Raw genomic sequence first — 17022 nt, 5'->3', positions numbered from 1 at the left:
ATTTGGTTCTAGCAGGATGGGGGGAGGCTATACATTCTTACCAAAAGCCAGAGTCAGGATGTCTGAATAAACAGAAGTAAAGATGTCAATGAGGTAGCCGGGATAGTCTTATCTTTTGGAATATTTTAGAGGGGGTAGTGGCATAAATTCTTGAGGGCAGAAGGAGTTAGGAGTCAGGAAGTCTGATCTCCCCCTCTTCTTGAGTCTCACATTGACAATTTATAACCTTAGAGTAAATAGTCCGATTACCTGAATTTACCAAATATGTCTTTACAATTATTAGGGAGATGGTGAATCAATAATTTGAATCACTTCACCCTAACAGAGAATAACACTTGGACCAGACTCTGTTCATGGACCAATTCAGTACTGGTCCTCTACAAAATCACACCTAAATCTTTCATAAATATTAGACTATCCTCCTATGTAGTAGAAGCACCAATAGCTTGAGTTAAGAATCTGGTCTTATTTTTATTTCTTTTTACTATGAGCAATTTGCTAATCCTTTCAAGTTTCCAACAAAGTTATCAGGTAAATTTCCTTACCCCCCTTTTTTTTCTTTCTCTATCTTTCCTGCTCTAAAATTGGGTACCATTAGACATAAATAGGTAAATAGATAGATACATACATACCTATAAACACATATATACACATATATACATGTATGTATATAATATACACATATATCTATATATATGTATGTATACATGTATATATATGTGTATATATGTGAAATTATATTATATATGCTTCAATTTATCAGTTCTTTTTCTGGATGTAGATAGCATCTTTCTAGTTAATATGGCTATTTATAATAGACAAAATAACTTCTTTGTGCAAAGTTGTTCTTAAAACAATATTGCTATTATTATATACAATGTTCTCTTGTCTCTGCTCATTTCACTCTTCATTATTTCATGCAGATCTTTCCATGATCTTCTAAAATCCTGGAGCTCATCATCTCTTCCAGCACAATAATATTATATCACAATCATATGCCACAAATTGTTCAGCCCATTCCTCCCTGTGATTTCCAGTTCTCTGCCACTACAAAGAGAACTGCTATAAATATTTTAGAATACACAGGTTCTTCTTGCTTTTTCCCTCATCATTTTTAGAAATAGACCAAATAGTGGAATTGTAAGTCAAAGAGTCTAAGTAGTTTAATGACGCTCTTAGTATAATTCCAGATTGTTCTCCTAAATGGTTCAATCAGTTCAAAATTCCACCAAAAATACATTAATGTCCCAACTTTTTCTATATCCTCTCCAGCATTTGTCACTTCCCCCTTCTATCTATCATTTTAGCCAATCTTGTAGCTGTAAAACGAAATCTCAACATTGTTTTAATTTGCATTTCTCAACTCAATAATGACTTAGATTTTTTTTCATGTGACTAAAAATTGTTTGAATTTCTTCTTTGGAAAACTGTTCATATTCTTTAGCTGTTTATCAATTGGAGAATGATTTGTATTCTTATAGATATGACATGGTGCTTTAAATATGTGTGTGTGTGCGTATGTGTGTATAGGTATATATGACACATGTATTCGATAAGCTATTTTGCCCAGTCACGCAGATTTTTTGTTTGCAGATCATTGTGCACACAATGCAGCATCCCAAGAGGAGATGTAACGAAGCATGGATCAGTTCTTTGTTGCTTGTGCTAATTTTGGTCTACCAATTAACACCAAGAAAACCCAGGTACTCCATCAGCCAGCATCATATCATCCATATGTGGATCCATTGGGTGCAGTGAATGGGGAAGCTTAGAATGCTGGCACTAAGTTCTCACCTTGGCAGTCTACTTTCCATGGATGTCCACAGTGATAAAGAGGTTGACACAGACATTGCCAAAGCTAGTTCCATATCTGGAGGCTCCAAAGGTACGCGTGGGAGAGGAGAGGTATTAGACTGACCACCAGACTGAAGATCTGCAGAACCCTTGTGTTAACCTCATTGCTGCATTCCGTGAAACCTGGTCAGTCCACCATCGTCACTCCAGGAAACTGAATTACTTCCATTTGAATTGTCTTAGGAAGATTCTGAGGATCACCTGGCAGGATCAGGGACCAGACCCTGAGGTCCTTAATTAAAGTGCTCAGCATTCCAGCTCTTCTGCAGAGGGCCCAACTCCATTGGGCTGGCCACATTGTTCAAATGTCAGATGAATTCACACAGAGAAAGTACTCACAAGGGGGTCAGAAAAGGGGATACAAGAATGGATTGTATGCTATAGGAGACAGCACAAGACCATGAAGAATGGAGTGCCCTCATCAGAGAAGGGGCTGTGCTCTATGATCAAAGCAGAATTGAATTAGCTCAAAAGAAACTCGGATGCACAAAGTTAGAGAATCCACCCCAAATGTTCATAGGGACTATTTGGGCCTGACCTGTGGCAGAGTGTTCTGAGCTTACATTGGTCTGATCAGCCAGTCAGACACACTGCACCTCAATTCTAACATAATAATGTCATTTAAATCTTCTTTAAGAATATAAAAGTTTTCCTTAATTTTCTGCTTTCCTTTTAATCTTGGCTCTATTTGTTTTATTTGTACAAAATTTTCAATTTAATATCATTGAAATCATCCATTTTATATCTAACTTTGATCTGTTTCTCATTTACTGTAAAGTGTTCAACCCTCCATAAATTTGATAATAAATATGTTCCATGTTATTCTAGTTCTTACATCTATATCTAAATCATGCATCCATTTTTACCTTTTCTTAATAAATAATTTGAGATATTGGCCCAGTTTCTGCCATATTGCTTTCCATTTTTCCCAACAATTTTTTTACCAAATAAGGAAATCTTATTCCAAAACCTTAAATCTTTACACCTATCAAATACAAGACTATTAGGCTTATTTGTTGCAGAAAATTGCATGTCTAGCTCTATTCCATTGGCCTGGCTTTTTATTTCTTAGCTAGTACCAGACAGTTTTGATAATCATCTTATAATTCAGTCTAAGATCTTGCACCCCTAAATCTTTTCTGGTTTTTTTTTTCACAGTTTTCATTATAAATAATAATAAATTTTAAACGTTGTTTTATTATACCAGCTGTACTTTGTGATGACAAAGAACTGGAGAGAGAGAGAGAATTATTATAGAAAAACAAATAGAGAGAGAGCACTAGTCTTGTAAGAAATACATCCGGATGTATCTACGTGCAGAGAATAAAAGGGACAGATGTAAGTATGTACGAAACAGTTCTATTCACACGCGCACAGCGTGGGCAGAGGGAGAGGGGAGAAAAAAGAAAACGAAAGTTTACACGACCTTGTAGGGGCAAAGAAGGACAGCAAGCTGTACAAGGCGAACCCGAACTTTCCCGTACAATCTTTTTGTTGCACTGGTTACGGACCTGCTTGGTTCATTCCGTATAAAATTTAAAAAGGGTTAGAAACAAAGCGGATAAAAGAACAGAGGCGGACACCGCGGACAGAGCGACACCGCGGACAGAGCGACACCGCCGACAGAGCGACACCGCGGACAGAGCGACACCGCCGGCAGAGCGACACCGCCGACAGAGCGACACCGCCGACAGGGCGACACCGCCGACAGGGCGACACCACCGACAGGGCGACACCGCCGACAGGGCGACACCGCGGACAGGGCGACACCGCGGACAGGGCGACACCGCGGACAGGGCGACACCGCGGACAGGGCGACACCGCCGACAGGGCGACACCGCCGACAGGGCGACACCGCCGACAGGGCGACACCGCGGACAGGGCGACACCGCGGACAGGGCGACACCGCCGACAGGGCGACACCGCGGACAGGGCGACACCGCGGACAGGGCGACACCGCGGACAGGGCGACACCGCGGACAGGGCGACACCGCGGACAGGGCGACACCGCGGACAGGGCGACACCGCCGACAGGGCGACACCGCCGGCAGGGCGACACCGCCGGCAGGGCGACACCGCCGACAGAGCGACACCGCCGACAGAGCGACACCGCCGACAGAGCGACACCGCGGACAGAGCGACACCGCCGACAGAGCGACACCGCCGACAGAGCGACACCGCCGACAGAGCGACACCGCCGACAGAGCGACACCGCCGACAGAGCCTCCCCGCGATCGGCAAGCGAAGGTCACGTTAACAAAGCCCGAAGGACTTGGGGAAGCGACACAGAGCGGCCTCCCCCGGAAAGCGGAGATTAGACTGTAAGCTCCTGGAGGGCGGGGCCCGCCTTCTCCACCGTTGCCTCTCCAGGGTTTACCTGTCACGTGGCGGGCGCGTAACGTGACTGACGCCGGACCGGAGGCACTCGGGCTTTTGAAAGAAAGAGGAAAGCAAATTTCCCAGCCCGAAATTACTCGGCTCCACTCCGAGATGCGCGGCTCCTCCTAGTGCGCAGACTCAGAAAGTGGAAGGCGTCGGAAGGAAGGCGGGTCCCGAAGCCCTCTGGGATTTGAAGTCCAATTTTCCCCTCCCTCGGGGAGGGTGGGGTCATTGAGGCCGCGCCCTCACTCCCCTTGACTCCAATTCCCAGAAAGCCTGGGCAAACTGACCATGGATGGTGAACGGTTGAGAAGCCAGATGCATTGTGGGAAATCGTCTTTCTCCTGGGCCCGTTTCCTAAACTTTGCTTCTGGGACAGAGCCCTGGGGAGGCGGAGGGAGAGAATGAGTGAATGCGCATGCCTGCTCTGGCCCCTTCAGGTTGAGCGCGAGGAGAGTGCGGTGCGCACGCGCAGCGTCCTGCCCCCGCTCTTGCCTCTGCGTGTGGCTTCCCGTCAGTACGCATGCGTACAACGATCGCGGCCTTAGGACGGCGGTTTCTCGCGACCCAGCAGCCCGGACCAGTGAGTACGGGGTATACGAGGTTGGGGGAGGGGGATGCGCGCGCGCGCTTTGAACGTGTGCGTGTGTGCGTATGCGCGTCGCGGTGGTCTCTTGGTGTCCTGCGAGCGAGCGTGCACAAGAGCGCGCCGCATAAACCTGCCCTTGGGACCCAGAGCTGCGCGTTACTGGGGCGTGAGGGTGGGAGCCTGCTGGGGGGCGGGGCAAGCACGCAGTAGGCGCCTGCTGTGTGCCGGGCACGCCCACCGGGGAAAGGAGGGGGGCGTGGCTAGGACCCCCGTCATACCGATGAGGCAGGCGGGGCGAGGGGCTGGCCCAGAGGCGCCGGCCCTGCAGACGCCCCCAGGGGCTGCCCCCGGTTTGGGGAGGGGCACCTGTTGTGTGCCTGCATAGAACTGGCGCCATATGTGTCCCGAGCCTGCGTTCATTTCCTTAGGGAAGGCCCTCCCGGGGGCGGGGCCCTCAGAGACCTTGGAGCGGGGGAGCTCCCCAAGCTTTCTGGTGCGCATCAGGGTGACAGCCCTGGAACCCCCCCGAGTTATCCGTGGGTGGGGGTCCTGGGTCCCTGAGTTAGCCCTGGGAGGGGTTTGGGGCCCCCGAGGTAGCCCTGGGAGGGGGATCCTACCCCCCCACACACATCCCCCCCCAGTGCCCCAATGAGAGGAGAGGGTCCTGCTCGGCATCACCCGTGTTTTGCACCCCCAGCCAGGCTCAAGCCTCAAGGGAGGTGAAGGACCCCAGCCCCAAGAAAAGACTCCCCGGAGACCCCCCCTCCTGCAGCCTCCCCGGCCTGACCATGTGGCTGGGGAGGAAGGCGCTCTGCGCTCAGGAGCCACTGACTGTTCAGCCTCGGGACCCGACGCCGCGGAAGAGAGGTACAAATCCTCTACAGACAGGGAGCTGTCCCTCAGCCTGCACTCATTAGGCACCTGCTGTATGAGTCACCTTCCTACCAGTGAGCCGTTGCAGCAGATCTCCAGTCCCGCCTTCCCCGTGCTGTCCCTCCTTAGTCCCCCATAATGTCCCTCCTCCAGCCCTCAAGCTGTTGCCATACTGTCCCCCCTCCAGCCCCCTTATATTATTCCCCCTTCAGCTCCTTAACCCTAACCCCCCATGCTCTGGGAGACCTTTGCTGACAGCACAGTGGGGGGCTCCCGTCCCCAAAGTTAAGTCAGAGTTCTGTTTTGTTAGGACCGCCCCCTCCCCCCGGTGGTGCCTGCACCTAGTAGGTGTTTAATAAATGGTGGGTCAATGGAATTGTTTTCCAATCCAGTAAACACTGATTAAGTGCCTACTGCATGCGCCCGGCTGGCTAGCTTGGGCAGTCCTGCCCTCAGGCGCTTGGCTTGTAGAGGAGCAGGGAAGGAGGGGGGCCTGCCAGGCCCAGATGAGCCCCTCGGACCCCCACTCCCACCCTGTCCCTGGGCTTTCCTTGGCAGAGAAACTAGAGGACATGGCCCTGTCCTCCGCTATTTACCTGCAAGGAAGCCGAGGCAGACGGGGTGCAGTGAGTGGCCCAGAATCACACAGTTAGTGTCTGAGTCTGGATTTGAACTCAGATCTTCCTGACCCCATGCCGGTGCTCTGACCACTGTGCCACCCAGCGGCCCCTCCCGGGCAAGGGGCTCAGACTGGGCCTGGTGCCCACACAGACAGTGAGTAGTTCCTGGTTTGGTCAGCAGAGGGAGGAGGGAGCTGGAGGACTGAAGGTGTAGAGAGGAGCAACTGGAAGACCCGAGTTCAAATCCAGCCTCAGGCACTTACAGCCGTGTGACGGTTCGCAAGGCCCTGCACACCATCTGACTCGGTTTCCTTTTCTGTCTAATAAGCCGGGGAAGGAAATGGCTGCCCTCTGCAGTGTCTGTAGGACGGGACAGTCAGGGCCGACATCTGCCGCTCGGAGGAGTCTCTGGCTTCTTTCTGCTGATGTGGTCAAGTGTGTTTCAGGCCCCGCCCTTCCCCTGGACAGGACCCCCATGGAGGAGGAGGAGGAGGAGGAGGAGGAGGAAGAAGGGCCCTCTGAGCCTGTGGCAGCTGGCTTGCAGGTGAGCGCTAGGAAAAAGTCCCTTCCCCCTCCCCACCTCCACCCCCCCATGGACCGCGTACCCCAAGGATGTTCCTGCGGCGGCCCCCAGCCCACCTGGGGTATGCCAGGTGCCGGGGGGTGCCTTTCAGAAGGGGAACCCGGCAGCAGCTTGGGGCCCAGACAGCCTGAAGACAAAGGGGCTCTATTTGGGATTAAAGCTCAGTTTGGGCCGCGGCTTTGGGAGAGCCTGGGTTCTGTTAGAGAGCCACCTCAATGCCTCTGAGGTGTGGGAGCTCCTGAGTGAACCTGCCACGGTACCAGTCACAAGAATGGGTGCACGTGCGGATCAGGCTTTCGCGGCCGGATGGCCGGTGCCGGCTCTGGGCTCCGGTTGTGAGAGGCGGTGCCGTTTGTTCTGCTACAGAGATTAGGCCCGTGGGTGACCTGCTGGGGCTCACTGGTGGAAGCCCTTGCCAGGGATCCTAAGACACGGCCCAGTGAGTCTGGCACAGAGCCGCCGTCGTCCCTCAGGGTTTGACATGAAATAATCCCTTCCCCGGAGCTCCTGTGCCCAGGGTGAGCAGCCATGTGTTTGATTCAGGACCCAGTGACCTTGCGGGACGTGGCCGTGCACTTCACCTGGGAGGAGTGGAGACTGCTGACGCCTGCGCAGAGGGCCCTGTACGGGCACGTGATGCTGGAGACCTTGGAGCACCTGGTCTCTGTGGGTGAGCAGAGGGACCCCCTGGGGACAAGCCCCAGAGCTTCTTCCTCCCCGGGCTCTAGCCCCCTGAAGCTCCCCCAGGCACATCTGGGGCTCCTTAGCATGGAGGCACCAGCGCTCTTCCGTCTTAGAGAGCTTCTGTGGCCGCTTCCCCAGCCAAGGCCTTTGGCACAAGTGGGAGACCCTGCGTGGCCCCGGACGGTCTCACTGAGTTCCCTGGGGAATGAAGGGAGCGCTTCTTCCCGACCTGCCCCGCTTTCTCTCCCTCAGCCGCCACCCGAGGCTCCCTTCCAGGACTTCCCTTGGCGCTTCGCCTGGCCCCATTCTGGCCCCAGAGGAGGTTCCAGAAGGCACAGAAGGATTGTGCGACCTTATCTTGTATTCCCCGGGACCATTCTGTGGGCAGGGGCAGCCCTGAGGGGCTCCCTGAGTGGGAGGAGAGTGTCTGAGGTCAGAAGCCCCCATTATGGCCACACATCTCTCCCTTAACCCCAAAGCGCCACCACTTCCCAGCCCCCCTCCTAAGGGGAGCCCCAAAGCTCCACCATTCTCCAGCCCTCCTCCTAAAGGGAGCCAACCGACGTCCAGGCTTATTCCTTGGGGCGTTCTCCCACCACAGGACTTGTCTATTTGCTTTTCCCCCAGGAGATGTTTCTGACCCAAATTCTGCTTGTCTTCCCCCCCACCCCCCAGCTTACTTCTCGCTCAGCCGCCATGGCCTACATGACATAGCAGCTCCTCTTCCCCAAAGTTAATTTGTTTTTATTTCATTTCTGCCTCCGTGCACACATTGAGGCCCTTGATGGAGTAGAAGGTCCTGGGCAGCCAGGGACTGTTCTTCAGTGTTCATTATTCCCAGCCCCAGGGGCAAGGCCCAGTGACCACTTAATAAGTGCCAGGATTCACTGAAATGGATTCACTTCCATTTCTTCAGTGGGTCCGGTGCTCGTGTTCCTTCTGAATCTCCCCCAGACCCCCCTCCCCCACTTTGAGACACAGCGCCCGGGACCTCCCAAGGACCTCCTTCAGCCTCTGTCCAAGCCACCTTCCTCCCAGAGTAGAGTTGAATTCTCACAGGGTTTTCTGTCCCGGCACTTAGCCATTTCTCTCTGTGCCAGCAGGGCTGCCCATCTCCAAACTGGACATGATCTCCCTGTTGGGGGGCGGCGAAGCACCACGGTGGCCTGGACAGGACTTCCCAAGAAGACGCTGTCCAGGTGAGTGCAGGTGGCCATACCCGACCTCCCCCAGAGGCTGCTCCCCTCCACCTCCATCAGGCTCTGTGTGGGAGGAGAGGCTCCAGAATTCTTTTTATTTTTTAGCACTTTTATTTTTATAAAACTTTTATTTTTAGAGTTTATCAAGTTTAGAACTGGCAACATATTCAAGCACGGATAGACATAGTGCCTGTATGGACAGATAGTGGGTGGGTGTATATTTATGTGTGTGTGTGTGTGTGTGTGTGTGTGTGCACTCACACATTCACACTCGCAGCACACACACATACACTCACTCTCACACTCTCATAATTCACTCACACATTCATATACACACACACTCGCATACACATTCATACAACACACTCGCACACTCACAGCAGCCCTAGGAGATGGGCGCTTTCATCAAACTCATTTCATAGATGAGAAAACTGAGGGAGCCAGAGTTAACTCACGCCGCTAACTTGAATAGCATAGTACAGCAAAGGTCCCATTTGTATCCTGGGCTATTTGTAAACTCTTTGCTTCTGTGTTTCTTAGATTTCAGAATCGCCATATTTACTGTTTTTCACATCATAAGGCTTTGTAGGCACTAATTCTGTTTTCCCTTCTCTCTCATTTCTAATGAGTTTTCTCATAATTATTATTCTTCTCATCTCTATTTTCTTATGTCCTAATTCCATACATTAAAACCATGTAACAATTTCCTTTGCCCCTGGTCGTTATTGGACATACGGCTTATTTTAACGTTTTTGTTATTACAAATAATAGTCTTCTTAGCCTTTTGCAGGGGAACGTCTTTGTCTCCTTATCGATAGCACCCTTAGGATATTCTTGGTGGCCTCCCCACGAGTCCCACCTGGTGACTGATTGATAGCATCCCTGCATCCCAGGGTAGGAACAGCTTTTGTAATTTTGCTGTAGTCTACTGAATTTACTTTGCCAAAAGATGCTACCATTTCTTACCTTTAGCAATTTATATTTGTCAATTTTTCCCCAATCCCACCAGCATTAAACTTTTAAATTATAATTTTTCTTTACTATTATGAACATTCACATAATCCAGCATTAAGTTTTATAATTTTGAATTTTCAAAATGTGATTCATCTTAGTATTCATTTTATTTGAATTTTCACAATGGGAAGCCTAGAATACTTTCTGGTGGCCATTGCTATGTTGTGTTGCTTCTTTAAATAATTCCTACGGTCTCTTTTTCATGAAAAGAAGGGAACTTGATCACCTACGTTTTGAATGGCATGACCATTACTGTTGAGGTTGTTTACTGTTTTAAATGGGATGAGATGTAATTACTTCTTAGGGTTCTGAGTAAATCTTGTCAGATGTGGTGTCTTTTCTTGTGTAATTGATGTTTTCCAGTTTATTGAGTGATGGGGGTTGGGGATTTTATTGTTTCTGCCTCCCTGTCTCTACTGAGACCCTCTCCCCATAGTTCACTGAGAAGAGGCCATTCACTATAAATTCCTTCTCCCCTTGGCTGCATCTTAAGATCATTTAACAGTGTCCCCCTTCTTGCTTTTATTGGAGTTTGTTCCTTATGCCGTCCCTTCTCCAGATTTCTCCTGCAGTCATCCCTATTTTTCTCTCAAATTTTCCCTACAGCCTACAAACAAGACCAATTCTCTCCTATTCTTAAAAACCATTAGAGACACCTCCATCCCCTCAGACTATTCCCTTTTACCCTTTCTCTTTCACAAATCTTTGATACTCCATTTTTTCCCTTTTTCTCTTTGCATTTGCCTTTCATCTCTCCGAAGTGTGACTGACTTTCCTGCTCACTTTAAGCTGCTAATTTAAAGTCACTGCTCTGACCCTTCCTCCTTCTGTTTTCCTCAGCATTTGCTGCCGTAAATCACTACCCACTTGGGCTCTGGTCCCGCTCACTTTCTCTGGCTTCTCTTCCCTCTCCCCAGCATCCCCCCTTCTCAGTCATCCATATTTTTGTGTCCTCAATGGTAAGTGTTCATTGTAATCACCTGATGAACCCCTTTCTCTTCTCTTCTCTCATTTTATGACCTAATCAGCTGTCAAAACTTTAATTATCTCTATGTGGATGATTCTCCAGTCTATATATGTATCTTTTATCCTTCTGAGTATCTCCAGTGCGCAGCATCTCCAAATACCCAGTGATATTTCAAACAAGATATCCCCTAAGTATCTTAAATTCAAATTACTGCAAACAGGTTATTCTCTTTCCCATAAAATCCACTTTTCTCTAAATTATTTCTGCCAATGACATTATCTTTCTTTTGGTCTCCATTTTCACAAATTTTCTCCCTCATATATATGCTGTCCATATTTCAGCTGTCCAAATTTCTGCTCTCCCAACATCTTCTGCCCCTATCTTCTTCTCGGATGCCCTCACCAACATCTTCCACCTCTGTCCTCTTCTCCAGTGCCCTCACCCTAGTTCAGCCCCTCATCATCTGGACCATGGCAAAAGCCATCTCCGCAGTCTCCCGACCTTGTTTCTCTCCCCATTCCAGCCCATCCTCCCCACATGGCTGCTGAAAAGTGATTTTGCTAACAGTCAAGTTCATCCCCTTTGACCTGAACAGCCTGATGCTCCCTTCTAACTTTATGACTCGCAGTGTCGCCTGGCCAGGACTCTCCATCTCTCGCTGCTGTGGGAGATGTCAAACAAGCAGTCGCCCAGCCCTTAGGGAAGACCCTCCAGGAAGAGGGACCTGAGCTTCTGGAAAGCTCTGATTGCTAACAAGTCTTTCTTTACATCAAGCTAGACTTACCTTGGAGCTTCTTCAGGCTTCCTGCACCTTCTTTCCAACTCTAAAACATGAGAATCCTCTAGATAATTGAAGATGACTCATATGTCCCCCCCCCCCATAAGCCTTCTCTTCATCATTCTGAAATCCTCCTCCTAGTTCTAGGGTGAGATGATAACGGGGCATTCACCATGCTCGCTGATGGCCCTTCTTTGAGTGTTCTGGTTCTGTAGTCATCTGCCCTTCATGGGGCCCCTAGAAGTGAACATCGTACCATAGATAGGGTTAGACCAGGGCAGAACTATCACCTTTCACAGCCTGGGGTCCCCTTTGGAGGACAAGGAAATCCGTTTTCATGCTGCACTTTCTAAATGTACTAACCTGTTTTTAGAGATATTATCTCATTTGATCCTCACAATTCTATGAGGTAAGTCTTTTCCCCCCATTTTGCACTCACCAGAAAACTGAGGTTAAGTGACTTGTCCAATGTCATCAAGCAAGGAAGAGTCTGAAGCAGAATTTGACCTCCAGGTCTCCTGCTTCCAGACCCCAGCACTTTCTCCACTGTACTTCTAGCTGCTGTAATGCAAACTAAGAAAGCAAACTTGTTTGCTCATGTTGATCTCATGATTTATTTAAACCTCTTCTATTTTTGAGATGAACTGCTTTCGGCCTGCCTCCCCATTTTATATTCAGAGTTGTTTTTCTATCCAAATGTGAGACTTTTATGTCTATTAACATTTCTTCTTATTTAAACCCTTCTTAAGGCCTATTGAGATCTTGTTCAGTTCTAACCATCCTCTCCATTAGCTATCTCTCCCAGCTCTTTGTTATTGTCAGATTTGATTAGCTTGCTACGTATGTCTTCATTCAAGTCTGATCAAAGACAGGGCTTAAAAACACAGGTTGCCTATTTCATTTAATTATGACAACCTCTGATTTCTTCTTTTGAGAGAAAATTTTGTGTAAGTCATATACTACTTGAAATTCTTCATTTTCTTGGTGGTTTTAAAAATTATGTTATATGATTAAAAATATTGCATCTGTGATATATTCCTGAAAAATACAAAGATGTTTGTTCTTCACAATTTTGAGAAAGTTTAATAATTCTTAAATTGTTTCTAATTGCTTGGTCTTCCAGATTTGTCACTTTTATACACAGAGATGCCAGATTATTTTCCATTTGTGTAATGTTTTGAACTCTGTTCCCCTTCTTTTGTGGTTTTCCACTATTCTAGTCATCAGAAGATAACATACCCAATTAACAATAATTGTTTAAGTAATTTCTCTAGAGTCTTTCACTTCCCTGAAGTAAAAGTCATTTAGTGTTAGGCAGCTAGGTATTCTGTTACTGTGTCCTCAAGTCTCTTTGGCTTCAATTCTTCCTAAAATAATCTTTGTTCTATAATAGTCTAGATTGAGAATCTTTTTCCCTGATGGAAGAACTAGAAACCAGAACTCACTCTGAAGCAGTTTCCTTTCTTTCAACATAGAGAATAGTGGCTAGTGACATTTCTAAAACAATCTCTTTCAGGTTCCCTCGGTCAGGAGATACAATGTGAAATGAAGGCCTCAAGTCTGATGTCAGACAGTTGGATGGGAACCTCACCCAACAAAATTCTGCCAAAAGATACTTCCTGGTATTCCATGAAAAGAGAAATTCATTTCAACTTAGAAAGACACAAGGACAACCAAGGAAGATGGTCCAGACAAGTAACAGCCATTCCTAAAACAACTTTTAATGTACCTCTCTGTAATACATTTGGGAGAAGTTTGAGTCTGGGCTCGGTCTCTGTTCCACTCCACAGAAGTGCCACAAGAAAGAGTATTCATAAATCTCCAACATTTGGAAAGAGCTTATGGAATTTTTTAAACTTCATTACATCTAATGCATTATCCTTAGAAAAGAATCTTTCTAAATATGACAAATGCAAGAAGCCTTTCAATTACCAATCGGACTTAATTAAATTTCATCAAATAAATAATGGAGAAAAGCTACATGAACATAATGAATGTGGAAAAGCCTTGAATGGAAGATCAGATCTTACCGGACATGAGAAAAGTGGAATTGGAAAGAAACATTATAAATGTGACGAATGTGGAAAAGCCTTTAACCACAGGGGAAGTTTGACTAAACACACTAGAATTCACACTGGAGAGAGACCTTTTAAATGTAGTGATTGTGGGAAAGCCTTCAGTGAGAGAGGAAAACTCAAAAGTCATCAGAGAACCCATACTGGAGTGAAGCCCTTTGAATGTAACGAATGTGGGAAAGCCTTTAGTGTGAGGGGAAATCTCAATGCACATCATCGAATTCATGCAGGAGTAAAACCCTTTGAGTGTAATGAATGTGGGAAAGGCTTCAGTGAAAGTAGATTGCTCAAAAGCCACCAGATAACTCATACTGGAGTGAAGCCATTTCAGTGTAATGAATGCGGAAAAGCCTTCAATCAGAAAGGAAACCTGATGAGCCACCAAAGAACTCATACTGGAATGAAACCTTTTCTGTGTAATAAATGTGGGAAAACCTTCAACCAGAAGCGTTTCCTTAAAAGCCATCAGAAAATTCATACTGAAGAGAAGCCTTTTGAATGTAGTGAATGCGGGAAAGCCTTTAGCCAGAAAGGTTATCTTAAAAATCATAAAAAAATTCATAGTGGAGAAAAACCATTTGAATGTAATGAATGTGGGAAAGCTTTCCGTCGGAAAGGATACCTTATTACTCATTGGAGAACTCATACTGGAGTGAAAGCTGTTGAGTGTAATGAATGTGGAAAAGCTTTTAGCCAGAGGGGTTACCTTAAAAGTCATAAGAGAATTCATGCTGGGGAGAAGCCCTTTGAATGTAATGAATGTGGGAAAGCCTTCAGCCAGAAGAGTTACCTTAAAAGTCATCATAGAATCCATACTGGAGAGAAACCATTTAAATGTAATGAATGTGGGAAAACATTCAGCCATAAGGGTTACCTCAAAAGTCATCAGAAAATACACAGTGGAAAGAAATTTGAACAAAATCAACGTGAGAAAATCTTCAACCAGAATTGCCTTGGTGGCCGTCAGGAAATTAATGGCGGAGTAGAGCCCTTTGAATATGATGAATGTGGCAAAGCCATCGGTGAGAAGGAAGCCCTTATTAGACATCAGAGAACTCAGACTGATGTGAAACATTTTGAATGTAATGAATTTGGGAAAGGCTTCTGCAGGAAAGCACGTCTTATTACCCATCACAGAATTCAGACTGGGTTAAAACTTTTTGAATGTAAATGAATGTGAGAAAGCCAGCAGTCAGAGTATATATTTTACTATCCCATAAAAATACTTCTATGTTAGAGAAACTATTTTAGTATAAAGAGTGGGAAAGGGGCTTCTGAAAAATCAAGAGCCTTATTAAACAGCAGAAAACTCATATTTGGAGTGGGACATTTTCAGTGTACTAAATAGCTTTATCACAATCAGGTTATGCCAAAGTCTGTGGCCCGCAAATAGGAAATGACTAAACAAATTGTTATATGTGAATATGATGGGACATTGTTATGCCGTAAGAAATGAAGAATATGAGAAATTTAGAAAATATGAAAACCATGGATACAGAAGGAGGTAAACAACTAGGACGACATTATGGCTCCAACAATGCAAATGGAAGGAACAACAAAAAGAGACTGAACTCTAGGTAATAACCATCTGCAAATATGGTCCCAGAGAATGAGGGGAAAACATCACTTTCACTTTTTTGTGGAAATTGCCCTAATATTGCTTATTCTTTGATACTTTATTTATGTTTTGGTTATTTTGTTGATCACTTTTTTTTCCCCTTTTCTTCCTTTTCATTGCTCTCTCCCCTACTCTAACTTCCCCTGACCTTCCAGAAAATGGCCCACTAGAGGGGAAGTTAAGGAAGGATATATTTGGAAATGAAGGTGGTATAAAAAGAAAATATACCAATGAATTTTATCTTTTAAAAACTATTAAAGACTAGATCATGCGAGTTTGAAATTAGGTCCTTTTCTTGACAGTATATACAAAATGTGTAGATTGAGGAATAATGTAGATGTGACTGAGTTTTTCATTTCAGCAAAACCTCTTATAAATCCTCATGGGAAAAGGTGATAAAACCTGGAGTACACAAAAGGCCAATCTAATGGATTCAGAACAATTGGAAAGACTTGTCCCCACAGAGTTGTTATCAATGGATTGATATCAGACTGTAAGCTCTAAAGGGGATTGCCCCATGGAATGAATGCTCAGACTCATACTATTTTAACATCTTTATCTACAGCCAGTAAGGTCATAGATGCCCATGTTTATAAAACTTCAAATTTAGAAAGGATAGTTGGTATATCAAATGCTGGAATCTGGATCTGGTAAGATCTTGGCAATTTAAAAAAAGCTATCTGATTGTGTTGATTGTATACTCCTAAGCAATAAAATCATTTGAGGATGCCCCCTACATATATGAAATTACTTTATTTAGAAATAAGTGATTGACTTATCTGGACGTCATTCACATGTACTATTTTATGATGATGTCAGGAAAACTCATCTGTAAACTGCACTGAAGAAGAAAGTGACAAACCCCTCCTTTGCCAGAAAATCCCAACTTCACAGAAGAGGCAGACATGACAAAAATAACTGAATAACAGCAATGATTTTGACAAATACTTATTTTTAAATACAATTTAAAAAAAAAACAAAGGAAATGTTTGATTCTAAAGTCAGTAGGGAGCCATTGGAGTTTACTGTGTAAGGAGGGGTTTGCTTTAGGAAAATCATTTTGGAAGCTGCATGTGAGATGGATTTTGGCAAGGAAATGAAGTAGCAGGCTTTAGAAGAAGGGAGATGACCAAGGTCTGAACCGGGGAGATGGCAGGAGACGCATGGAGGTGTGTTGGGGAGGTAAGAACAACAAAATATGGCAGCTCATTGGGTAGGACAGAGAAGGAAAAACAATCATGACTCTCAGATTACAAAACAATGATGGAAACAGGGAAGTTTGGAAAAGCAATCGTATTTTAAGGAAAGGTAATGAGCTAGACTTTGGCCACAACTATGGGGCATCCAATTCAAAAGGCTCAGTAGGTCTTTGATGACATGGGCTTGGAGAGCAGAAGGCACATTGGGCCTGGGTATGTTTTATGAGTCATCTGTACAGGGATGATAATTAACCCCACAAAAAGGCAACAAGTGTCCACAGAAGACTGCCCTGGGCAGTACTTACATTTAGGGAACATCATGTGGATGGCAATTGTGGGTCAAAGACTTGAGGAAGGAGTCACAAGCCGAAGAAGTAAGAGAACTCATCAAGGAAAAAGTAAATCTAGGAAGAGAGAGAGATCAATAGTGTCAGTAGTGCTGCAGAGACATGGAGGAGAATGAAGACTGATACAGAGTCACCTATTTAGGTAAATAGATTATGAATTTGTAAGTCAAGGATAGCAAGGAAGGACTCAGGCTGGAGAGATCCTTGTAGAAAAAAGGATGTTTGGGGAGAAAGAATATAGTT

At 46.0% G+C, this 17022-nt stretch overlaps 1 protein-coding gene across 4 annotated transcripts; it reads left to right on the top strand.

Annotated features, from left to right (window-relative positions):
• The first annotated feature begins 4511 nt into the window (after window positions 1-4511).
• Window positions 4512-16192, top strand: LOC111720165 (zinc finger protein 260-like). Of its 4 annotated transcripts, none has more exons than XM_023501112.2 (6): window positions 4512-4816; window positions 5524-5689; window positions 6762-6859; window positions 7442-7568; window positions 8686-8781; window positions 13057-16192. In XM_023501112.2, exons 1-6 carry the CDS (start codon window positions 4757-4759, stop codon window positions 14787-14789), a joined length of 2280 nt encoding a protein of 759 aa, XP_023356880.1. In that variant the 5' UTR covers window positions 4512-4756; the 3' UTR covers window positions 14790-16192. The 4 variants fall into 4 exon arrangements, with proteins under 4 accessions (XP_023356880.1, XP_031819868.1, XP_031819870.1 ...); XM_031964008.1 differs by having other exon boundaries at window positions 8683-8781; XM_031964010.1 differs by having other exon boundaries at window positions 4754-4816; window positions 5520-5689; window positions 8683-8781.
• Window positions 16193-17022: the final 830 nt, after the last annotated feature.

Source organism: Sarcophilus harrisii, chromosome 3, assembly GCF_902635505.1.
Source record: "Sarcophilus harrisii chromosome 3, mSarHar1.11, whole genome shotgun sequence".
NCBI lineage: Eukaryota > Metazoa > Chordata > Mammalia > Dasyuromorphia > Dasyuridae > Sarcophilus > Sarcophilus harrisii.
This window is presented reverse-complemented; position numbering and strand designations above follow the sequence as displayed.